This window comes from Drosophila miranda, chromosome 3 (genome assembly GCF_003369915.1).
Source record: "Drosophila miranda strain MSH22 chromosome 3, D.miranda_PacBio2.1, whole genome shotgun sequence".
NCBI lineage: Eukaryota > Metazoa > Arthropoda > Insecta > Diptera > Drosophilidae > Drosophila > Drosophila miranda.
This window is the reverse complement of record NC_046676.1, coordinates 18,053,007-18,079,024: the sequence shown is the minus strand read 5'-3', so window position 1 is coordinate 18,079,024 and position 26,018 is coordinate 18,053,007. Positions and strand designations below refer to the sequence as shown.

Sequence of the window (26,018 nt, the reverse complement as noted above, 5' to 3'; positions counted from 1 at the left end):
TGTCTCAAGTGTGGATTCGAATTGGTTTTCATCAGTTTTTTTGTTTCTTTTTTTATAGTTATACCATTTTATATAGCATAGTAGTATATTTAGTAGTTTCTACATTGCCATTTTCAACTCCGTTCTGGGTTTCGTTTATTTTTCTGATCTGCACAACGATTAAGTTATTTAGACACAATTTTGAGTACAGAACTTAACGTAGATTGTCTTCTAGATGGGAAAAAAAATGTTTAGCGCTCACTGTGCGCGCGCTTAAAATTGTTTCTGATTGCGCGGCACCGACTAATACCGATTCCGCTAAGATGCTATTGTGCTATACTGTTATACCGTTTTTCCGTTGAAAGGTACTTTTTGAGCGCACGCCACGCCCTATTGTTCTTACGTTGTTGATCCAATTTCTGTGGCATTTTGTTTGTTTGGTGGTTTTTTTTCATTTTCATTTTTATTTTTGTTTTTTGCGTTTTTCTTTTTTGTTTTTTTTACCCTAAGCACATACACATATACAGTGGTACGGGGGACATACACGCACACACATACAGACTCACATTTACATAGGTTTGATATACATTAACGATTCTGTATTGATTTCGCTTTTGTGATGCTTCTTAAACATTAAATTTTGAGTCCAGCCCAATAATTGTTTAAACTTGCTTTAATTAGGTTAGGTATTTGTTTCTGTTTTCTGCTTTGCGACACCGCTTGGCACCACTTGTTATGTTGTTGACTGCGTGGCAGCACTGGAGCACTGCCCCTGCCTCTGTACCCATACGACGCCTTCCTGTTGGTCCGAGATATGTATGACAGATGGAGCGGAAATGGATCTGGACATGTATCTGGATCCAGGTGTGTGGAGGGGCAACAGCAACAATGAGAGGATTATGCAGAGTAACTGCGCCGCCAGGTGGGGCCACGGGCGGAACGCCTGCGCCGTCACTAGAGCGCATCCTCCAGTTCATTCTCGCCAATTGTGGATGTGCCCGGCGCCTGGGCCGGCAGTGGCTTCAGTAGACCCGAGAATAATCTCCGGAAGGCCGTATGCTATTTGGAATTAGCCAGCTTTACCATCGGCGGCTGCATGGCCATAACATCGGCCAATGTGTTCACGCCCTGCTCGTCGTACTTCTTCCACTGTGAGTAGTTGATCTGCATGTAGGTGATGAGCTGGGGCATGTCAATGAAGCCTGTTGAAGATACGAGAGAGCGAGAGAGATCATTCAACAAGTTGCCGCAGACACAGGATAAATCCAATACGTACTCTCCCAGGCATGCATCATGTCCTGTATGATGTATTCGATGAAACCGATCTGGCTCTTTGGTATGCTGCATGTGGCCCGATCGAACATGGGCATAACGATCGGCAAATGCCGCTGCTTCTCCTCGTCCGTCTGCATGAAGTACTCCTCGGCAATGCGCCGCGCCCACTCGATGCAGAACTGCATGGGCCGGGCCGGGTTGCTCACATCGGCCACCTTGATGAGCATGCGGCGCATGAGTATAGCTGTCTCCTCATCCGACTGTGGGTTATGCTAAGAGATACGATGGATTCCATTTTGTACATACATTCTATACATATACTAAGGGGGGAATTCACTTACTTCGCGCGGCTCCTCGCCCCCAAAGACGCTCACAAACTTGGCCAAGTGCTCAAAGTGTCGCGTCATCTCGGTGGCCAATATCATGTCAATAATGGTGCTGCGCGCCGATTTGTATGTTTCCTTGTCCAGGTTCTTAAATATGTTGATCTTATCGTCGCCTGCAGGAAAGAGATTCTTAGAGATACCTTCCATCCGATAACGTTTATGGAGGTTTCGGTTTCAGTTTCCTTACCTAAAGTTAGCTTGAAAGTGATGGCGGCATGATGGTTCTCCAGCACCGTAAGATCATTGTACAGTATGGCCAGAGCGCTGTTTGAGTTACACAGAAAGGCCGAGGAGCGACCAGGATGATCGATATCGTGGGCAGCAGCCGCAATCAGAGCCATGGCCTCCTCCATGCGATCCATGACCATCATGTCCTTGTTGGTCAGCTGCGTGATAAACGCCCCAGTGGCCTGCAGATAAACGATACAGTATTGATAGCATAAACATAGATAAGTGGTAATTGGAGGGAAGGGGCCAGATGGCCAGAAGGCCAGACAGACACGCACCTGCATGACATCGGCGGCATGTGTGCTATTGTGATAGGTGTTCGATTTGTGGTAGTGGGCCTCTATGACGGCCAGCCAGGCCTTGCACACATTTTCCTCAATGTTCAGGGTGGCGAAGACGTCGAAACGGCGGAACATTTCCATACCCAGGTAGAGCAGCGGATGGTAGTCGGTGATCTCTTCCAATTTGAAAATATCAAAGTCCCAGCTGAGAGATTCTTCAAGTAGTTCCATTATTATGGGATTGGCCTGGAAGAGGATGGGTGGTGGGTGGATTACTAAATGATTCACATATGTACATATGTATTTATTCCCAAGCTGGTTCCGACTTACCTTCATCTTGGCGGGCACGATGGTGGCAGTTCGGGTAGAACTGCCTGTGCGTATGATGGAGTCATTCGAGCTTCGCCGCGAGGAGTAAACGCTCGGTCCCTGAAGATCGGAAGAGATTATCACGAGATCTATTTAATTTTATTTAAACATTTGCACTTACCGTTAATAGGGCACCAATAAGATCGGTGGCTATGGGATCATCCGTTCGTATCTCCTTCATTTGTGGACTGTAGAGTCCCTCGCGCTTCAGGAACTCCAAGACCTTGTCTATGAGCCGCGCCTCGTCGGCCGAACAATTCTCCTGTACTTGTGATAGTAAATTGATTATCTAAAGTGCGAGTGAGTGCGCAGTTGGTTTCGTTTTTTTTTTTTTGGTTTGAATTTGTTTTTTGTTGTGTTGGTTTTGAGTTTCATTTTTTTTTTTTATTATTATTATTGTATTTTTTTGTTTTTTTTTTTGGTTAGCGACGCGCAGCGAGCAAATCGAGCGAGCGAGCGAACGTGCGAACGAACAGTTTGTACATTATTTTTTTTAATATTTGTATTTATGAGTTGGTTCATTGTTCGAGTACACAAAACATAAAAGTAAAAAAGAGAACATAACAAATAAGAGATAAAAAGAGAATATATGTAAAAAATGTTGTTTTAGATGTGCAATTAAGGTTGTTTTGGTTGCGGTTTGGCGTTGATTTTTGGGATTAGTAGGCGGAAATTTTTGATGACAAATTAGGGAGCTTCAGAGAGATGAAACATGGAAACACGGTGCCCGCAAATGCATTTGCAGTAAAAAAGTATGTGCTCTTACTCTCTCACTCTCTCACTGTCGCTGCGGTAGCAAAAAGCTAATCAAAGAGAGCCGAAAAGTAACTGCTTATCTCAAAGTGTATCAATAAAAGGTGAGGCCTCACCAAGGAGCGTTCTCACGGCAGCTAATTTGGTTTCATGCACTTTGACAACTGCTGTCGCGAGAGCGGGGCCCGTCACCTTGAAGTAATTTACTTTTAACTTTGCTTTGAAAGAGAGTGAGTGACGTCAGTAACGTCGAGCTCGCATAATTAGAGAAAAGCATAGCAGCACAATGCTGCTGAAGCTGCAGCGCCAGGGGCATGGAATAGAGGAATAGAGGAATAGAGGAAGATAATGGAATGTTTTGCTTCCTCGCTGACTATATTACCGTAAATTGATTGAGTGATTCGATAATTAAGAGCAGAGTGAGTGCAAACATTTGTGGACAGAGCACAAACGAATTACTTCTGAAAATGCATTTAGGGGCGGCTCTCTGGTGGCTCTGATCGCCGACGTGCCTGTGTTTGTGTGTAGATGGCGGGCACGGGTGGGTGGGTGGTGCGGCATGTGTGTGGTTTGTGTTCTTGTGCAAATATTGTTGCTAATGCTATTGCTTTTGCTGCTGCTGCTGCGCCACAGGGCATGACAGGACACTACGACACCAGGACACCACACAAACCAGACACACACACACACACACGCAAACACACATACACACGCACACGGATACAAGCACGGACGACATTTTGGGGTCATTCCAATAGGCACAAGAAGCATTTCCGTGTTGTAGCCATAAACCAATTCAAATCCCAGAAAGCGCACAAAGCGGAGTCATACTTTAGTGATTGGGGCCTCCAGCGGCAGGGATGTGAGCTTGGCCAGGCTGGTCCTCCGCAATCCGTCCGAGGCAATGGACCGCACATCGAAGCTGCAGCGCCGCACCGAGTGTAGGGAGCCGCGTGGCGCCTCCTTTGGCTGCGGCAGCGTGGCTATGAAGTCCATCTGTCCGCCGGGCACATCAAAGTTGAAAATCAAGTGAGTGGGCGCACTGCAACAGAAAGAAAAAGGTCCCCAACGCAAACGACAGATTGCCAATTAATGCTCTGAGTGGAGAAGGGACCGACCATCGAACTCACCTCCCGATGCAGGCCACTGGGACGACGCGAACGTGCATGGGGATGCCCTCCTGGTTCTTGCGTCGCACTGTCAGTATCCCATCGAACTCTTTGATGCTCTTGCCCTGCTCGCTGATGGTGGACAGGTCGGACACGAAAATGTCCGCCAGTGGCTTGCTAATGATTTCATCCTGTTTGTTAAACAAGCAAATCCCATTAATGCCTCAATTGCACCTAGTGCACACAGTGCACAAAACTACAGGAGGGGCGGCAGCGCTGGCACCTAAAACCCATCCACTCACCAGCCGCATGTTGAGGAGACGTTCCGTGGCACGGTTCGCGTACTGTATTCGCAGCACGTCGTCCGTGATGAGGACCACCTCCTTCAGCCGATGCAGTGCCGTGTAGAGTGCCTGTGGGAGATACAAAGGACAGTTTTAGCGGGCCAATGGAGGGCAGATACAGGACGATGCGACTATGGGCTACCCGGGATATTTCTGTGTTTGTTTCCACTTAGTACTATTTCTGAACTATTCTAAATCGTTTGATCAGACTCTTATTTACATTCAACCATTGAACAGTAGTTCCATAAATTTAAAGCTATTATCGATTATCAAAAACGGAGGACGTCATGCTTTATTTTCCCAATAAAACTTTATCTTCGTTTGTTTCTAGTATGTATAATCAGATATCCACAAGGTTTATGCGAGCCAGAGCAGCACAATATACTGTAGTTTGCACTCTACTCTAATCTACTCTACGATTACAGGGTATATGTGGTACGTATAACATTGAGGACGGGAAGGCAAGTGAAGGAAGGGCGCTCTGCGTTGAGCTTGTGGTTTACAATTTCACTTGGACCATTTAATTGAATTAATTTCTGAACGAGACAGAGCGAGTGCATTCCCTGTCAAGCACCCCCAAGGAGAAGGACATTAACTTGATTACCTGTTGAGTGGACATGACATTGTGGGGCCGTATGATCGAGTGCAGTATTTGCTTCAGCTCCACACTGCACATGGCCAGGTTTGTCGTCTCGGCTACGCACTGTGGAATAATAGACCCCGATGAGCATCTGGTATATAGTATGTTTCTCGTTTTGGCCTCTTTTTAAGCTGCCGATGGGCCAATTAACAGGAAACTTACTCTATTAACGCCAGCGTCCAATAGAGCAATTAGCACATCATCCTTTTCGAAGAAACTGCAAAGAGTCGTTCGTTATTTAAGGCTCCAGCAGACGAAGTTGATTGAGTAACTGCCAGGGCATGGCTAGGCGTGTTCTTGCCACTTACCTCTTCTTGCAGACGGCAATTATTGTCGTTAAATGGTGTCCATGTGTATGACGTATTGTTCTGATGAGGAGAGAGAGAGAGAGAGAGAGAGAGAAGCAAGTTTTATAGCAAAGTGTAAAGTTTATCAAAATGAAAAAGTTGGGAAAACTTTTCGACCAAACTTATATAAACTTGAGCAGCCCCTAAGACGAGAGAGAGACCCAACTCATGTAGATAAATTTTTGGTTCCCGAACCGAACCCGAACCGCATATCTTACCTTGCAATATGCTCGGCATCTAGATTTTTCGAGGAGCGCGCATCAATTATGATTAGATGGTAGCATTGGGCGGTGGCATACGACTTCTGGAGCGTGTCCAGGGCCTCCTCCTTCGACTTGACCAGCGTTACGTCCAGCTGGTGGCGCTGGCAGGCGGAGGCGACCGCCTCACAGATGCTATCCGATTTGTGGAAAACTAAAAGAGCCTGGAAAACGGAAATGGAGATGGAAATAGAAGAAGGGACGGGACGGGACGGGACAGCCATTGCATTGATTGAATGAGGCAGGTCTGGCTGGAGTAGAGCTTACGCTTACCTTAAGTTGAGGATTCGGTGGTAGCACGGTTGGATATTTCAAGTCCATGAGATTTCGCTGCAAAGAGAAGTAGAGATGTTAGTGAGCGAGAGAGAGAGAGAGAGAGAGAGAGAGGGCGACAGTTGAGTGGCGGGAGGACAGGTGAAACAACGTGTAAAATTAAATAAAAATCTACAGCTTCTCTGGATTTTCCATCAAAATAAGAGGGCTTAACCTGGCTTCGCTTCATTCCCCCACTGCCTGTCCGTCCCTGTCCGTTTGTCCGCCGTCATGTTGTGTATCTGTATCTGGATCTGTGTGTGTGTGTGTGTGCTCTGTGTATCTGGCAGATACGCGTACAATGCGTGTGTGACGCTCGTGTCGCTTAAATGATGATAAATTAAAATAAAATCGCTGGCTCTGACTTCAAACTCTGTGACTGGCTGTACAGATGTCTGCTTTGTGCTGCTTTTTAATACGATATGCGAAAGGCAGGGATTTGCCGTGAGACAGACGCGGGATGAGCTCCATGTCAGTTAGGGGAATGAAAATGTACAAGCAACATTTCCCAGAAATTTCCCGCAACTTCAAACGGATAGGATTGGGGTTTCTGTTCCATCTCTTTTCTTGCACCTGTAAACTACCTGAAAAACTTTGTACTCATCATCATCATCTTCGGGCTGCTGTTGGGGCTGCGGCTTTTTTCCTGCTACCATCAGATGGAGCTTCGGCATCTTGGGCATACGCCGCTCGTAGAGGCTGCAGGATTTTCGCTCCAGGCCGGCGACCTTGCGCCGCAGTACCACAGCATCTTCATGACACTGGGAGTCCGACTCAGCGTCCCTGTCCTCCATTGCGAGATTGTTGAAAAAGAGCCCCTGGACGTCTAAATTGCGTATGGCCTCGACTATTTCCGGCTGCAGCGACGCACTGCGTCCCCCGTTCAGGGCCATACTGTGCGGCCTCGTGCCGGTGGTGGTGGTGTTGCGGCGCAGGGGTGTCACAATGTCTCCGCCTTCGGCCTTCACATTCGCCTCATATTCCAGTTCCATTTCCTCGGGCGTTTTGCTCGAACCGAGGCCCGCAAATGGCAACGAAATGGAATTACGCCCGGGAATTGGTACAGAAAGCTGCGCTGGACCGGGAGTAGGACCGGAAGTAGGACCGGGAGCCTGCCCCGAAATCGCTTCCACTCTCATTTCCGTGAAGGAGCTTTCGTCCATCGTACGGATGCGGACATTTGGCGCCACTGCCACTGTCTCCAAGTGCGAGCCACTTATCAGCCGGCTATAGCTGCTATCGCCATCCGTGTGCGGTGGTCTCTTATTATTATTATCGTGCGGCTGATCGGACTGTGGCGACAGAATGGCTAAAGCCCCGCCAGACATGGCCACCGCAGTGTACTGCTCCGAGTCGCTGTCGGAGAGGCAATCATTCGAATGATTTGCACGGTTGCCAGTTGCCGACGATTTCGCGGAGGATTTGCGGCGAAAGACATTCGTGAGTTTTGGCAAGCAATTGCGCATTTCAGCTAATTATAAAACTGCACTCAGACAACACTCGGACGACACTCGGAGTCACTCACTCAGTCACTCACTCACTGTGCCGCAATCGGAATCGCAATGGCAATAACTATGACAATATAACAATGACAATTACGCTAAGCACTTGAGCGGTCCAATGTCTTAGATCAATAACAAGTTGTTTGCATAAGCCTGAACAGACACAGACGCGATCCAGGCCCTGGCATTTTCCATACAACAATCTCGATCGTATCTGTATTTCTTTCTCTATCTCTATCTCTATCCGTGATAGTATCTGTGTATATTTGTATCCAAATCTCAATCAATTCTAGGTGGCACGTAGTAATTCACAGTTTTTTGATTTGTGGTCGAAACGCGACTCGGCGACGCTCAAACATCCAACTGAAAACGTCGATCGACAGCGACGGGGTATAATCTTTTTTTCTTTCTTTGCTTTTTGATTTCCCACCTTCAATGTTAATTGATTTGATTTCTCTGGTAGCCTATTGTTTATAAGCAAAACACACACACACACACACACACACATTCCGGCATGCATATCACAGTGCTCTGGTATGGGTGAGCGGCTATTTAAAGCGGAATGTAGAGCGAAAAGCGCTACACTTTGCCATGCTCTCCGCTCCGTATTGCTCTCTGCTGCCATATACCGAGTTCTGATAAGATAAGATCTTATCAAAAGACGTAACAGCCATGCGGTCCCCAACTTACCGTGCCTAACCACCTCTCTTTGGATCCAGTGGATCCTTAGGTGGATATGGAAATGCGAAGGGGGGACGGACAAACGACTCACCTGATACACATCCATTGGGTCATCCTCGGGGGTGAGGGCGAGGGCGAGCGATGACTTTCGATGACCTGGCCGATTGTTACCGCCGCCACCGGATGAACTGGTGCCCGATGTGCCAGTGCCGGTGCCTGTAGGGTATAACAAAAAGAGTTTAAGATGAGAGCTATAGACATGCGACGCTGAGAAGTATGCTACATTTCGGGGCGTTTTCAGACAGGGAAAAAGCTGCATACTTTTGGGCTGCCCGCACGCACACAATCAAGATGAATGGACACCACACAAATTCCCACACACAGAGACAGCAGGACAGCAGGACAAGGAGACAGTGACAACCACACGCACGCCCATTAATTTCTCTTGTTGCACGTTTTATTTAATTATAAGCGTTGGCATTTCAAAAACACTTTATAAACCGAAGGAAGGCCCACTTTCTCACACACATACAACACACATGCACAAAAAGGCTCACTACATAGCCACACGTACGGGCACGGGCATGGGCACGGGCAGATCTGAGGCCCCAAAGGGTACCGGATCCTTGGGGTCAGGGCAGGTTTCTATCTCTGTCACTGACGGCAGCTCGAGAGAAGTGCCAGAAACCCGAGTGGAAACTAAGCCGCACAAATTGTATTTCATTTAATGAGAAACCCAAGACGAGAGTGGGACTGAAGGGGAACTTCAAGCTCAGTCGAAGCTCAGAGTATCCTTGCGTGGAATATGATTTACCAGGGAAATTTTTACTTATGTCTATACAATATTCATCAAGTCAATTTATCATGTTCGTTATAACTTATAGGAATCAAGAGGTAAATGCAAATTGAAACCATTTCTGTTCAACTGTTAGACGGAAGACTAAAAGGTAACTCAATCAATAAAAGCTAAGGATATATTTTGGGGAATAGCTTCAGACCTCCAGACAGAAAACTACTTTATTATGGGATTTCCCATTTAAGCTATAATGCCCCAGAAATCGTGTAAATATATTAAGAATTCATATAAGGGAACACACTCCAGCAGGGAGTTCTTAAACGCTCCTCCAGTTGAGCTTCAGCATTCCTTAAGCTAAAAGGAAATTAAAATTCTGCGGTTCCTGGAAACTTTCATAAACAATTTTTTGGCCCCAAAAAGGTTCGCCGAAAATTGAAGGGAATGTTTTTAACTGAAGAATGAAATTAAATGCTAATCATATCAAATTTTACAGTTTCGGATAACTTTTCTAATATATGTACGTATACTCGAGTGAAGCCATATGCTAGTGCAGAATTTCGGTTGAGAATATTTCTGGGAATTTGCTAAAACAATTTACGCAACACTTGATGGGATGCACAATTTTCGCTCGTAATATTTAATTGCCGAAAACCAACTATGTGAAGCAGAAATTTAGCAGCCAACCCGAGACACAACTTTTCAGGGTTATGCTGGGAAAACAGACAACTAACATCCAACCCACACACGGCAATACTACAGAGATCCCCCTGGCCCGGGCACACGCTTGCTAACCGCATCATCAACCTCAACTTTAACCCCTGAAGAGAGAGAGACAGATAGAGAGATAGAGAGGGCAGGGGCCCAACCGTAGAACCGTAGAAGAACCTTACCCACAGCCAGCTCGGACTCGGAGGCCGGACGCGTTAATGAATCTCTGCTGCCTTCTGCTGTTGCTGTTGCTGTTGTTGTTGTTGTTGTTGTTGCCTCCATGGCTGGCATTTGTCTGGCCCCCACGCCCACTGGCCCATCTACATCCACCTTCACATGCACACCCACACCCACACCCACACCCACACCCGCTTGCCCCACACAATTGCAACCGCTTGGGGCACTGGCACTCTCAACACTTTCTTCACTCGTGTGGGCGCCACTGACCGAGGCGGGTACGAGTACTGTTGCTGGTACTGGTACTGGGGAGGTGGCAGTGGTTGTAGGCGTGCTTCCAGCCAAGTTTGGCTGACTAGAAATTATCATTGTTTATGCGGTTCTATTCCCTTTCTTTCACGACTCGACTTTCCCGACGCTCGACGGTCGGGTTGAATGGTTATTTGGGTGGTTTTTGTTTATGTTTTTTTGTGGGTAGTTTGCAAATGAACAAACACACAAATTTTGATTATTTTCGTGGCATTATGTTAATTGTCATCTATGTGCACTAGTATTGTTTTGTATGTTGTTTTGTTGCCGCTTTATCCGTTCGTTTATCTGTCTGTGTGGCATTGATTTCGCACAATTAGTGCGTAATGATAAACTGCTCCACATGCATGCGAGAACTCCTGCCCGAAAGATATGTATTTTCCATACTATATGAGAATATATTCGATATGTACATACAGCTGAATGGGGCATAAACAAAAAACTATCCAGGGGGAAAGTACCCACAGAGTTAGGGTCAAAGAGGGACCTGGGGATAGAGAGAGAGAGAGTGCTTCAGCGTCAGGCTCTGCATGTAGTCCGAGTGTGTACAGGGGCTCTACGAGATCCATATACAAAAGTCGAGTGTACGAATGTGTACGTAATACGTGTATGTACAGCACTGCCCGCGCCCCCCCCGTCTAAGGGGGGGGGACAGAATATTTGCGCTTATTCAAATGGGTCGAGTGTATCTTATCGTCTGTGTTATATTTTCGGCAGGGGTAGCCAAGGGAAGGGAACACTCCGTGAGAGAAAGAGACAGAGAGAGAGAGAGAGAGAGTGAGAGAGGGGGGTGGGGGGCGGTACACGCGTTGTAATCTAAACGAAAATCGATAAATTGCTTAGATAAAAGCAGGGAACAGCAGCCGCCTGCCACACAGCCTGCTGACGTCGCCAGCAACAGGCTCTAGCCGCCACTCCATTCCACTCCACTCCGCTCCAATCCTCTGCCATATCCATCCACTCCACTTTTCAAGTTTGGAAAACTATTTCGAGACACACACACACACACCACACCACACCACACCACACTGAACTGCTGCAGATACTTACTACACTGGCTCATTAGGGCACGGCAAGAACAGAAAAATTAGACTGCAAGTTGCACAGAAGTGCTGCACTGCAAGGCCTACGGGGATAGGTTGATCGATTGGGGATATTCGCGCCACCACATCCGAATTCACACTGAAATCACATTTAAACGAAAACTGAAATTGAAACTGAGACTGAAAATCTGGGAGCCAAATGGCCAAGAGACGCTCGGATGGGCTGGGTGGCAAAAGGCGACCCCAGACTAGACACAACGTCCGCTCTAATCCGTTATGAAGAACTGTTTGCCAGATGATAATTCTCGCACGGATTCTGAAGCCAACAGAGCCAGTGGCAGTGGCAGCAGCCGCAGCAGCAGCGACAACGGCAGCAGAAGGTGCGCTTCAGGGTAAACTAACGGTCTGCTGGGCTGCCAGATACATTTGTATCTACGCGTACAGTGAGGCGTATCTAAGGCGCTTAGAGAAATAGAAAAACACGCAAATGGAACAGGGGGAAGCGGTGGAGGGAGGGAGCGGGCAGGTGCAATGGAATCACAAATAGCCAGAAGAAAATTAAATTTTAATACAAAGAGCGGATTATCCACCTCTCGGAGGGGCAGGGGCAGGGGCAGGGCCAGAGCCAGAGCCAGAGCCGGAAGGCAGCAGCGGCTCAGAGCCGCCAACGTTGGCCGATCATTTTTTGGTGCTTTTGGGGCCTTTTGCGCCTTGTGTCGCTGTCATGGCAACCAATTAATTTGTGATAAGATAATATCAGCCAAGTTTGCTCATAGTATTCAGATGTTTAGCCCCCGCACACTGTGTGTGAGTGTGTGTGTGTGTGTGTGTGCGGGGCAGATACTGCCACAGATACAGTTGCAGATGCAGATACAGATACAGCTCATGGAAATGGGCATGGGCATGGGTATGGGAATGGGAGAAACGCGTGCACAATCTACATCTATTCTATCTATGAGTGTAGCCTGTGTGCGCTTTATTGGATTCACATACGAGTAGCAGTCGTGGTGGGCCCAAATCGGAATCAAACTGTCCGAAGGGAGGGGCAGACAGGGACTTTATCTGCCACCGCGCGATCTTCTTTGCTCAGCGATACTCGCCGTTGATAGCCGGACATGGCACACGGGACATACGGGACACTGGCCATATAACAATGGCTCCATATTGATACCAACTGTGGCCGTTTTGTGGCCGGACGACAGGGGGCTTCCCAAACAGCCCAAGGGCGGGGTTTTGGGTGTTCTGTGCGAGCAATATTCAGCAGTCTTCGTTTTGGCATAATCTAATCTCCAACTGGGCTGGACGGGTCGGGTCTGATGTGGTCTCTGGTCTCTCTGACTTGGCGCGCAATATTCATGAAAATGACTTCACGTGGTCGGCTAAACCCAGAAAAATATAAAAGATTTCTGTAAAATTCGGAGGTGAATCTGGCTCTACTTAGCGAAAATTGGAAAATTGGATGGGTCATCAATTCAATTACGATTTCTTTAAATTTAATTGATGTGAAAACTGATAAACTGCGGAGTCCGACAGGGGGTGGGATTAGGACACATAATGAATCGTTGTCAAGCGATCGTTCGCTCGGTTTGTTTTCTTTGGCTTTGATTGATGTTTTGGCGCCATATCGTGGGCGATCGATCCATTGCTTACAGCGAGAGATGCGATATAGCAGTAGAGTGAGAGATGCCGCAGGCGATCGGGGAACCAGATTTTGTCATGTGAATCTTTGCATATTAATCGCAGTGTATTGGTGTGTATGCGGATCTTCTCAGCTAATGAGCCGAAACGAAAGCGAAACAATAGCTGGTGCAGAGCAAATTCAAGAATGAAAGAAGCGCAGATACACATACGGCTGCGGTGGATACAGATGGATGGATGGACGGGTGGATGTATTGACCAGCAGACAGATACACAGATACAAATTCTAGTCGTGGATTGTGGATTGCTACTCGTTACACTTGTTCTTGTTGCTATTGCTTTTGCTGCCTTTTTGTGGCACACTTAGTTGTGAAGTTTGTTTTGATTTTTAACACATTTTTTGATACCCTCCTGTGCCCGAGTGTGAGTGAGTTTCGTATGGGGTTGTTGGTTGGTTGGTTGTTGCTGTATTTTAGAGCATGCCAAGCTGTTTTTTTCCACATCGACGTTGCTGTTTCAGTTTCTGTTTCTGTTTCGGGTTCTGTTTCTGTTTCTGATTCTGATTCGGTTATGGTTTCGGGTTTGTATTGTATCTGAGAAGTTGTTACTCTATGCGTTTTTTAATTGCACTCGGTTTGGTGGGGGCTCGGGACTGGTTGGCCCTGGGCCATGCACTGGCACGACTTGCCAAATTTGTGCCACTGCATTAGGCCGCGATTGGAGCGACCAGTTCTCACCGAACTGAACTCAACTGAACTGAACAGAACCGATACGAACCGCACCGCACCGCACCGCGCACCGGTGCACATCGAAAGGGGACCGACTGGCGACGAGATGGAGACACGCCCGCAAGATCAAACTCCTCTTGAAATTTGCATAGTGCGTGAGGCTTTCGAAATCCGTACACACACCTCGGTTACAGTGTATTCTACAGAGACCAGGCCGGAGGAGCATACGATGCATACGAGTATGTGTGCGTTTCGGTATACATGCGATGCAGGGGTACGTATAGTACACGCAACCGACGCGACGAAACAGTTAAAAGCGAATGACTCCATACATGGGGAGCAGCTGTTGCCGAAGCGATGTTGGGGCGAGCTTTGCTTTGGTCTGCTCTGCTCTGCTCTGCGCTGCGCTCCTCTCCTTTGCTCCAATGACAACCGAAGCTTGCTCTCTTTCGCTTTATCTCGCAAACTTGGCGCTCTCTTGGCGATCACATTTGCTGAGAGCGATCAAGTTTCACACCAAGTGGCCACAAGCCAGACAGAAACTCAGAGAGTAATGCTCGTTCACGCTCTTTGGACAATTGCTTTGCTGCTACCGAAGCTCCCATTGAAAGCCGAAGCTCAGACCCAGAGCCAGAGCCAGAACAGAACCCAGCCCCAGACAGGGGAGAGAGGCGGCAAGCAACTGTTAATTGGTCATCCACAAAACAGCTGCGCTTGAAGCTTAGACAAGCGCCAGCTGACTTCTCAGCGATCGTATTACCTGTGCCTGTCCCTCCGTATCACCTAACAACGAACTGCGGATACCCTGTACGACTTTTGTGCACGATTTGACTTTTATCTGGGGAGCGTTATGGCTACCACTTGAGCTGATTGGATTAGAATGATGCTTGATGGATTCTTGAATGATTTGTGCCATAAAACACAATTAATCTTGGAGGAAATACCCGTACATATTTAAGCATTTCTGAAATACTGAGATTCCAAAAGATAATTATTGTATTATCAGCTACCATTGAGGGAGCTCTTGAGGTTGGAGCACTGTCACTTCAGATTAGGAACAGGGTTCTTCAATCTGGGGGCTTATCTACGAGCATATTTGCTATTATGAAGTCTGGAAGGGCGAGAGGAAGAGCAATTGGTTCCTATAAGAACTGCCCCAAAATCAAGCGGTGAAAATGATTTAAATAACGGGTACTTACTGCCTGTGGCACGTCGCACCACACTGTGGGTGAAGTTGCCCAATGCTGCCACCGTCACAATCGAGTCCTTTTTTCCAGTGCTTAGCTGTGAAAGACGGTAAGTTGAAAGACGGCAAGTTCGGGCAAGAGGGGATTGGGTATTGGGGATTGGAGGGCGTATTTGGTTACCTTTTCGTAGTCAGCCTCGTTCTTGGCCTGAAGCGGATTCAGGAGCACCTGGTGGCACAGATTGTCGCCCGTTCCACTGCCGCAGGTTGCACTGCCCGCAGTGCTGCCGTTGCCGTTGCCGTCACCCTGCTGGAGGGCGACTCCGCCGCAGCTGCAGCGGCGTAGACGGCTGCGCCGCAGCTTGATGCAGAACAGACGGCTGCCATCCTTTTCAGTGGCGTCGAGGGAGAGGGGGACGGAATTGGCTGCAGTGGGGCCAGCGTTGGTGTTGGCGTTGGTGGAGGCGGAATTGGGGAGTGTGCTTGGCGAGCAGCCCATGTCGAAGTCCTGCTTCTGACTTTTCCTCTGCTCTGCTGCTCCCTTAGACCCTCTGAACGTGGCACCCGGGACGTGTTCCTGTGGCGGTTGCTATGCCAAATTGCTCTTGGTTACGTATTAATTTGGTTCTGGTTCTGGTTTTGATTTTGGTTTCGGTTTTGGTTCCTTGGATGGATGATTGGCTGCCTATTCCTCTTCCACTGCTTTGCCTGCTCTGGTCTACGCTTCTTCCGCCTCGGCTCCTTCGGACACGGCCAATGCGGCTCTGTGGTTGCTGCTGCTGCTGACGTTTAATTGCTCTCGATGATTCAGTTGCTGCTGCCTCTGGTGTTGCTGTAATTGATGTTGTAGCTCTTCTTGTGGTTGCCGATAACATAATTGAAACATTTTTGGGCAGCGGTCTATTGATTGACTGACGATTGCCGGATTGCCACTGCCTCACATTTTTCCCAAAACTGAAAAGAGGAGAGAGAGCAATGGCAGGGAGAGAGGAAGGTGCGTTATTCATGGCCCAATCAAAATGCATTGTGAGTTTTGCGGATAATCATGGGGGAACTGCATTCCCCATTCATTAATTTGTGTATATTTATAGATAAGGCAGGATAAGGTGACAATTATTCAACCTTCTACCTTTGAATATTTCCATAATATTGCTCTAAGGCATTTAAAGGAACCCTTCCTTCCCTCAGTTTGCCATCACTGACCTACACTCTAGTTGGCTTTTGGCCGAAGCTCGACTACGGACCCCAAGAAACCCGTTAATTGACAATGATAAATGCAAATGATAAGCGATGAGCTGCCTTAAATTACGGTTACGAGAAGACTTGAGTGTTGTGTTGGTGCCAGGGAATAACCATGGAAGGCCAAGTCGTTTCATTGAAACTCTCATCGAAAATGTACGAGACACCCGCATAATTGTTATAAGAAAAAAAACAAAAAAAAAACGTCTCAGGCTGATTGTTATAAATTCATAAAGGCCCAAATATTGGCAATGATTATCGAAGCCAAGGCGAGGTGGTGCTCCGTGGCACGTGACCGGACCACCGACCTACCTATGAATAATGCCCAGTCAGAGTCCGAGATTTGTATCGGCTCCTTCCCTTTAGAGTCCCAAAAGTTGGCCAACTCTGAGGGACAGCCATCAGGGCGGCCCCTGGGCGGGCACTTGATTTTCTCGCGTGCCATATTACCCTATTGCGTATGGATTTGATGGTATATGTGTCCAGTCCAAGTCGCACGAAATCTTTAATGAAAGCAAAGCCCTGACAAGCAACGACTGTGCCTGAAGTGCAATAGAACGGAACGGATATTAGTTGCAAAGTCCTTCGACATTGACATCTCAAAGACGACCTGCTTCAATTAGCGGGCGGAACATGCCACTCAACCCCGTTCTCTGCCTCCGTTTCTGGAGGGGATCCTGATCATGTCTGTTGGTGAAACTTTGCGTCCGCTCCCAGAGGAAGTGGCTGGCCAAACCGGAGATAGTCTTATCCCCAGCGACATTGATTGACTTGTCAAAGGCAAAGGCAAAAGCAAAAGCAGAGGCTGTCTTTCATCTGCATAAATACATGTACTATGTATCTATAAGGACACTTGTTGTCTCTCCAACTGGGTGCCTCCGACTGTTGCATTGTCGGTTGCAAAAGACAAAGGCGTCACTGCAGAAGGCGCAAACAGGAAGATAAACAGCCCCAGAGCCAACAAAGGCATCATCCACATCTCACAGCACCAGCACCAGTCCCAGCCAAGACAATGCGATAGAGGAGGTAGGTGAGAGTGGGGGAGAGGAGGTAAACACGATAGATTCCCCATCGAGTATGCACAGATCGGTGTAGTCTAGTCTATGGTGTGTTTGTTGATTTAAACAAATTATTTTTAGACGCGGGCCATATTAAAACGAACAAATAATGGCTTTCGCTGTTCACTTTGGCTCATTTAAGTTTTCAAATAAATAAAGAGCGCCTTGCCCCCTCCCCGTGGGTACGTCTACGTAATTTGTTGCCAAGGACAGGTGGCATCTTGCTGCCAAGCTCTGCTCTGCCCTGCTACAGCGCCTTGCGGTAGGCAACCAACTCTGCCCCCACAAAGTGCCAAATTCCGTTGGGCCCCGCCACTGGCTGCAGCAGTCAGCAGGCACCGTCACGGCTGCCTGGGGCAATCCGATTAGTATGCAGGTGCTTGTGGTCTCCAATAGAATTGCCAGCCAAACTTACGTATTCGTATTCCCAGAGAAATATATAATATCGTGGCCGCAGCTGTATGTACCAGTATGTATCAAATGGAGCCTGGCCATATACGAAACGAAGCTGGCGCAGTCCATAAGAAGAACATCGAACACCAAACATCGAAACGCATTTCAGCAATTTTGTATCTAATAGTTTTTGCCAACTGATGTTCTGCAGCTGAGCGGACTGCGGACTGTGGTTTTCTGTTTACATTACATGACTGCCTATAGCGCCGTCTTTATACATATATTTTATACGACTCTGATTCCCTATAGAGATATTCGGATATCACACACTCATGGCATAGCTGTACGACATTAGACTTTTGCAAAAACAAAGACAGACAGCCTTATGGGGAAAAGCAGTGATGTGAATTATGGAAATTCATGATACATTTCGCAGTTTCCTCAAAGTTTCCTGAATTGGCTTCCTCTTGGGTCCCAAATGTCGGCAAACATCCTCGAAATTGTTTGTGGATGATCGCAGGGGGGGCCTTGAGGCCTCACAAAGAAACAGAAACTAATCTTTTACAAGCGGAAGGCTGGACACTGCCCAATTAATAATGAACATGAAAGAACACGCACACAGACAGACAGACAGACAGAGAGGCCGAGAGAGAGAGACATACATATACATAGGCTCTGCCTACAATATCAATGGGAGACTTTTCCGGCCGTTTGACAGAGTTTGCCAGTTGAAAATTTGAATTTCAAATGGCGATCTCAAGCGCGAGATAACACAATAGATGGATGGGTATGGGTGCAAGGCATGGAAGGGGCGGTGGGGGGGGGGCCACAAAGTGTCGCAACGGAATATCCAGAATCTGAATCAGATTCGGAATCAGAACTAGAACCAGTCCCACTACTGCGATTAGAGGGAGCTGCGGCGGGTGTAAAAGAGAGAGAGAGAGAGAGAGGGAGCAGATTAGTGAGTGCTGATTGCCGCAAGCGGTTGACAATACAGCCGTGCTGCGCCGCCATTTGGCAAACTGCGAATTGAGCTGCGAATAAAGTTGGACGGAAGAGCCTGCAGACATGCCAACTATGGGTTTGGAAGGGGGGTGCAGGGTGCAGGTTGCATAACTGTAGTTATAATAATACAAGAAATGTTCAAGGTATCTCTCGCTCTTTTCGTTCAGCTGCTCGATGATTTTCTTTTGCTTTTCCCCCACTCCGCCCCCTGCTGGTGTCTATTTGTTGTTTGGTGCGTTCGAATTCCGTTCCGCTGAATATTCCCCATCAGTATGCAGGGTAGCTATGCGGATTTATTTGCTGTTAACAATACCAAACACCCCGCGCGTCTTGGCGTTACACCAACAACTGGACAGCTCTCGACAATATCAGTCGAAAGCATTCATTCCCTTTTAATAAACAGTTAAAATCGAGAATTAATTAAGCCCACCACGAAAAATACTGATTGGGAGAGGGAGAGTGGGAGGAGGGTCTACCCACCTATCGCACAGATAGTGAAAATGAAAAGGAATCCACGGAATGAATATGTGTACGCGTATATACTGTACAATACAATACTGTACGTATGTATGTATGTATGTAGAAATCAGTCATTAGATAATCGCCGAAATGGGTCAGTCCCCCCACGAGTCCCTCGAGATACACAAAATCGAAAGGGGGCCCAAAAATCGAAACGAGTCTGAAATAATGAAAAATGAAAAATGCAAAATGCGAACGCCAATTGCAAATTTATTGTGGCTTGTTTATAAGTACAGCGAAGCGATATTTTTCGCATTGTTTATGGCAACCTTACCTCTCGACTCCCCACCCCCTCGCCACCCCCTGCACGGACACGGACTTGCCACCGAGCGGACACTGCGACAACATTTTAAGCGGTATTTTTATGGGAAGCCATGTACCCCCCTCCCCCCGGCCCCACCGTCTCACCGTCCCAGCGTCGTATTCAGGCCGTATTCAGATAAATTAAAAACTGAAAATGTTTTTACGACGCCAGTTGCATGAGAAGTTCCCCCTCCCGCACCGTCAACTACTTTTAACCGAAATTTTATTATATTTTATGATATTTTATTTTATGATCTTTTTGGAGGGCACCTGCCAGACGACTCGGGCACTTCCAAGGTGGATATACAACCGATTGGGGCTAACTATATCTTGTATCTGTATCCAACTGTGTGTAAGAAGTTCCCCCCCCCCCCCCCCCCTCCACCAGTCGAAATTCCGCGAAAATTAAAACAGAAATGTCCAACCAGAACGAACACATATACGTATATGTATATCTCGCACAATACATTATCTGTTGACGTACCAGAAAATTCGTCGCTTAGTTGTGGCTACCTCTGATATTTTTCATATACTACTTACGTATACTTTCTTATTTTAATATTTATATCAGACTCTAGATATAAATTAAACAAATACACATGAACAATGGTGTTTGGGGTCGGGGGGGAATACGCACTCATGACAAATATTGGGGGACACACGCACACACACAAACACACTGAGTGAGTATGCTCTCATAGATACGCGGCGGCACTTCTTCGCGCATATATGTATGTACATGTATGTACATGTGTATGTATCGCCAGAATAACAATAAGAATACAATTTTCGTTGCTCTTTCGTTCTTCCACAAATTAGAATTTATTTTAATACGCGGGAGGTCACGTTCATCGCACGGATGTGGTCTTGTGCTGTGCTGTGTTGTGTTGTGTTGTGTTGTGTGCTTGTTGTTGCTGTTGACGCACAAGATATTGCAAAATATGTATGTAGATACACGAATCGTAAATGCAATGCATTAAAAATAATAATAGCAGCGGCAGCACCCACTGTGTCGTCACACAAATGTAGTAGCAGCAGCAGCAGCGGCACCGATAACACCACGAAGTATCTGAGAGATACAATTGGCTCATATTTACTGGTGCTGCTGCTGCTGCTGCTGCCGATGCCGCTGCCTTTGCTGCTTCTGCCAACACACAGACACACACACACACACACACACGCATATTGATCAGCAATCGAGTGAATATGATATTCGATTATAGCGGAGTTGGAACTGGAGAGAGGGGGGGTGGCTGGCACTGTTTAGTGGGTGGGTGGAGTGTATTGCTTTCTGCGTAAGATGCACGGGACTCACAACTAGACGACGACGACACGACGATCAGACCGACCCCGAGAATGAGCGAGCGGATCGGATCGAATCGAAACAGAGCGGCGATCGACGGCGACGCGACGACGGTTGCCTGTCAAAGCAAAACGTCAAATGATTTCGCTCCCAGCTCCGGCTCGTACGAAACACAAAAGAAAACGAAACGAAACACAGACGTACGGAGCGCAAAAGGCAAACGAACGAAAAGCAGCCAAATGGTAGAAAAACTAAAACAATCTCGATTGAGAGCAACGATACGCAACAGCAACAGCGCGAACGAGAAGTACGAGTACAACAAGTATGTATCAGAGTCTGAGCTTGAGAGCGCAAGAGAGCTGTGAGAGGCAGCAGAATGAATAAACATACATATATGTATGCACACATGTGTGCACCGAAGAAAAGAAATCAAAGCCAAATAGCTGAGCGCAAGGGAGAGCAGAGAGCACATTGCGTTGGAGCTGATCGCGTGAGAGAGTTCAGGCTGTTCGATATATATCAAGGGGAGTTGGTGGACCCGGTGGAAAGTGTTTGAGTTACCTTTTAATGGGAGATAATAAGATTCCACCGATTGTTTATTGAAATACGGAAATGCATAGGGAACTTATAATATTATTAGCGGGACAAAAGACTATAAACAAACAAGACTTCTAAAATTTGGTAAATTAGTATAATTCAAAAAGAAAGCTCTTAAAGCAAAGTGGAACCTTATTGGAAACTTTACTTGATTGAAAAAGCAGTGAGTGTTTCATTCGAATATTCTTAAATTTTATACATCAGAACAATGAACCTTGAAATTTGTATAGCTGGAAAAATCATAGAACTATGACTCCCAAAGTTCATGGTTTTCCGAATATCGGCCATTTTGCTCTTACTATCGATAGGTTTCTCGTCCCCCATTGTGATAGGTACTTTTATACAAAGTGTAAGGATTGCTATTATATAGATGCAGGTTCTATCACTATGGAAGTGTCTATGTTTAGGAGTGGAAGGTGTATATCCATAGATTACGAGATAAAGTTCAAATCTACTTTGAATAATATCATCTTCTATGATCAGAGTAATCAAAATGATCCAAACTGTTTATTGATACGGACTTTGAAGCATTTCCTGTGACACTGTCAGTGGTAATGTCATTTTGTTGATAGCAGAGCTACACTACTCAATGGAAATGGAATCAATGGAAAAAATCAGGGATGACTCGTCCGGCTATTCAATCAAGTAGTATATATTTGTACCTTTCACCCCGACGAAACCCAACCCACTCCTGCTCTGCTAGGAGTCTCTGCATCCCGCAAGCAGCTTAACTTTACTGAGACCCCGGCACACAAACTCACAAACACACACACAAAACACATGCAAAAGTACACAAACACACTCATACACGCATATGCACGGAACAGTTCTTGTGCCTGTGCTTGTGCTTGTGCCTGGCCCCTTGATGAGCTTATATTCAACCTAGTAAGAGCATATTTGCTGTTTTTTCCTTCCTTCATCTGGTAATTGTAATTGCGTTTGCCTGAACTCCCAAACTCCTGGCCTGGCTCCACTATCAATTAGCTGGAGCTAGTTTTTTGGGGGAGGAAGAGAAAAATCACGGTATGCCGAGGCTTCCGAAGGGGAGACACCATATTCACATCAATTTGGCACAACGGGGTTTTGGGTTTTGGGGTTTGGGGCTCTGGGGCTCTGGGGCTTCGGGGGAAAATGTATTACCTTATGCAAATTGCTTGAGAATTGCAGCCTGATGACAGTCCTGTGATACCTGGAGAACTTCGAGCACTGGAAAGCACTTTAACTTTAATTTTTTGCCGCTGAATGCACTCGGGGGTCTGTGGTGGATTGTACGTTTATATATATATATAAAGTATATACATATATTTGTGGTGGTTGGTTGTATTGTAAATCACAATTGCGAACTGATAAAAAAAATCAACGTAGATTCATTGACGGACTAGGACCGACCGACGCGTCGGTAGCAGCGGGAACAAGCGGAATGTTTTCCCACTGGAAGCGTGCTGCCGATTTTGGTTTGGCTTTTGCTTTTACATTTGGCTTTGGCTTTGGTTCTGGCGCTGGTTCTGCCTTCTGCCTAATGGCAACGGATAGACACGATGTGGCCCAGACTGACGGGCAGTCAGGCAGTCAGTTAGGCAAGCCAGTGAGTCCAAAAAAAAACGGGGAAAACCTGTGCCAGTGCCAGTGTCTGTGCTGTTGTGGCTGTGTGCCTGTGTGCGTTTGTATCTGTATCTATATCTGCCGCAAACGGTACAACTGCGAGCTGCGCTGCGGGTACGAGTATCTATCAATTCTGCCAAAACTGAACTAAACTCTCAAGTGTGCAAAAAATTCTACATAAGTCGAGTGCTGTTCTGTTCCCGTCGTCGGCGTCGTTGTAGTCGTCGTGGTCGTTCCACATCATCGTGACACCCGAACGCTTATGTTGAGCAGCCCCAGCAGCAGCAGCAGCAGCAACAGCAGAAGGAGACGCTTCCCCGCCTCTGCCGTACACACGGATACAAACAAAGCATGCTTGTTGCATGCCCGCAAATGTTGAGATACAAAACGGTGATACCTGTATGTGTGTGTGTGTGTGTGTGTGTGGAGAGCTTTCTGATAAGGGTGAAGTTGAAGCTGCCTCCGCGCTGCTCCCAGCCAAGCTTCCCAGGGAACCTTAGGAGGGATGAATGAATGTATGTATTTGCATTGTACATATTCCTGCTGCTCCTGCTGTCGCCTGCCCCCAGAAGTAGGCAACAATCTTTCGTCCGACGAAGGCACGGCGTAATGCGCAGGCGTCGCTGTCGCCGCTGCTTTTGCCTGCCTGCCTGCAGTGGCAAGCTTTTATGCTCGGCAACATTCTCTCGAGCTGCGGGACAACTGTTGCTTGCGTACAGGCCGTAGCTCGAGCCGCGGCAGGCACGCACACACATACCATACCATATAAACACATCCACAATGACTCCTCCCCTCCGTCGCACTCTGTGTACTAAAAAAGCCACACAATTGTTGTATTAAACATGTGATGCTATGCGATGCGATGTGTGTGTGACTGGGGGGTAAACATGTTTGTCTCCCGCTCGTGCTCGTGCCGCGTGCGTCTTCTTTTATCCTTTTCGTGCTCGTGCTCATGCTCCTGCTCGTGTTCGTGCTCGGGCCTTCCCCGCTGCCCCACACATCAGCTGGGTAATTTTACATTTCTTTTTTAAAGCTTAGTTTGTATTGGTAAATAATAGAGGTTACTTCCCGCTCGGCACCAAAAAGGGCAAACCGCTATTGTACTTTATGTACCTCATGCTGGGGGGCATTGGGCATTGGAGGCGTGGAGGCGGGGAGGCGGGGAGGCGGGGAGGGATACGTCCTGTATCTTTTGCACGAAAGCACATTATATAAAATTTATAAATACTTTTAAGCGCCGCTGCCTGTCAAGGTGCGTGTGTGTCTGCCCCCAAGTATAGGTGTGTTTGTGGGTGTCTCTGTGGGTGATTTGGTTCGGTTGGGCTTTGGGTGGCCATAGGCCGATTGGATGCGATGCCAACTTGATTACTGTATTATTGGCCTTTAATTTGAGCAGCAACATCAATATACATACATACATATGTATGTACTATATGTATGTTTAATATACATATGTGTAGGTACATATCATCCATAAATACATATGTATGTACATATATTTCCCAGTTGCCGTTCCCTGCGCTTTCCATTCTTTGGGGCTAATTTCTGTAATGTAATGTTTTTGGTTATTCGTTCCTTTGTGTCAGCAAGAAAATGCTCGCAGCCATGCCACTGCTTCTTCTCCTGGCCAAAAAATATTCACGATTTATGGAGGGGCCGCTTCCTGATTAGTTGGGTAATTCGAGACCGAACACATTCACAGCACGTGACCTGCAGCATTCCCCTGGGAGTTATTTATTCTTTATATTCGCCATTTATTACACCTGGCTGTCAGCTGGTCTCTGCTGAAATCATCTGCAACAAGTTGTTTGGCTTTATTTATTTATTGCTAATTGAATAGCTCTGACTGACCAATGACAGTCGCTAGCCGCATTCCTGGTGCACAGGACATTTGATTAAATGGAAATTCCTGACAAATTGCAACCACAAAGTGAACTTCAAACGCTGTTTGAACTTCCCCCAAAACCACAATAATTTTCATAAATTTCATTGAAATAATTACAGCACAGAGTATGCTTCTAGTATAAATATCTGTGGCTTTGCCATCAGTTATTGTCGTTGGGCAGATTTTGTACAAAGACTGGAGAATAATTCTGCAACTTTTAAAATCAGCTTTTAATCGCTCAGCTGTGCTGGCCAAAAGCCCAAAAGCCCAAGGCTTAATACAAAGAAATTAAAGAAACAGCAAATTTTAATAGGAAATATATGAAGATGATGCAATTTTTCATAAATCCACACGAGTAGATCAAAACAGGGATCGCTTTTGTTATTTTCAGAGCGATTGTAGCAGCCGTGAGTGGGCCAGAGCAAGGGAAACCACTCAGGCCCAGGCTTTATCCGTTTATAGCCATGGTTCTAAACGCACTTGCCACTTATCAAGGCCCATTGCTGGGGCATAACAAAGTTGCGTCCGTAAGTCATTATGCTGATGGTCCAGCAGAGGCCCCCCTCCCCTCCTCTCTCTCAGCACAGCCTGTGGCCCCCCGCCACAACCATCATTATGCATTAATGTAGTTAGCACCCGAGACCTCACCTGGGCCTACACCTACACCGCCGCCATTTACAGCTGTCTGTCTGGTCGTCGTCCTCTGGGCGAGAACAATTTCACGGATCCATTGTTTTCAACAACATTTGCTTTTCATCACTTTGTTTGGTGTGCATTTTGTGGGTTTCCCCCGCTATCCATCCATCCTCCCTACCCTCTACTCGACCAAACGGCGAGTATGATGATAATCTACGGCCCCTTCTGTGTGTTTATGACTTTTTCGCCTTGTGAAAATTGAAGCCAGGCAAGAAAAACATAAAGAGCAAATATTTCTTTTGTTTTATAAGAGAAGGAACAGAACCAAGCCGCCGTATCGTATGCATCGGAGTAAGCGCTGTGCTGTGCTCCTTTGAGTGATTCTCATGTTGTTTGCTTTTGCCACTTCGATCCGTGCCCTTCAAGC

The 26,018-nt window shown here is 46.8% G+C and overlaps 1 protein-coding gene across 6 annotated transcripts; it reads right to left on the bottom strand.

Moving 5' to 3' along the window:
* Positions 1 to 43: 43 nt before the first annotated feature.
* On the bottom strand, positions 44 to 21,037 carry LOC108160135 (high affinity cAMP-specific and IBMX-insensitive 3',5'-cyclic phosphodiesterase 8). 6 transcript variants are annotated; one of them, XM_033391198.1, is made up of 19 exons: positions 20,884 to 21,037; positions 15,233 to 16,005; positions 15,065 to 15,149; positions 8,558 to 8,682; positions 6,245 to 6,301; positions 5,930 to 6,135; positions 5,673 to 5,732; positions 5,527 to 5,581; positions 5,329 to 5,427; positions 4,683 to 4,793; positions 4,402 to 4,571; positions 4,103 to 4,313; positions 2,640 to 2,807; positions 2,480 to 2,578; positions 2,147 to 2,395; positions 1,828 to 2,050; positions 1,596 to 1,753; positions 1,256 to 1,526; positions 44 to 1,181 (listed from the first exon to the last, which is right to left on the bottom strand). In XM_033391198.1, the coding sequence occupies exons 2-19, from the start codon at positions 15,548 to 15,550 to the stop codon at positions 1,039 to 1,041; spliced, it is 2,808 nt and encodes a 935-aa protein (XP_033247089.1). In that variant the 5' UTR covers positions 15,551 to 16,005; positions 20,884 to 21,037; the 3' UTR covers positions 44 to 1,038. The 6 variants fall into 6 exon arrangements, with proteins under 6 accessions (XP_033247089.1, XP_033247090.1, XP_033247091.1 ...); XM_033391199.1 differs by having other exon boundaries at positions 2,640 to 2,780; XM_033391200.1 differs by lacking the exons at positions 15,065 to 15,149; positions 15,233 to 16,005; positions 20,884 to 21,037 and adding an exon at positions 11,507 to 11,732.
* Between the last annotated feature and the right edge of the window lie 4,981 nt (positions 21,038 to 26,018).

What these genes read in the sequence shown, in the direction of transcription:
- LOC108160135 (XM_017293929.2), bottom strand. Translation starts at nt 7,749, where the DNA reads ATGCGCAATTGCTTGCCAAAACTCACGAATGTCTTTCGCCGCAAATCC. An exon ending in ATTGCCGTCTGCAAGAAGAG is followed by an intron (nt 5,582 to 5,672) that starts GTAAGTGGCAAG and finishes GACTCTTTGCAG; the next exon opens with TTTCTTCGAAAAGGATGATG. An exon ending in CCAGTGGCCTGCATCGGGAG is followed by an intron (nt 4,314 to 4,401) that starts GTGAGTTCGATG and finishes TTTCTGTTGCAG; the next exon opens with TGCGCCCACTCACTTGATTT.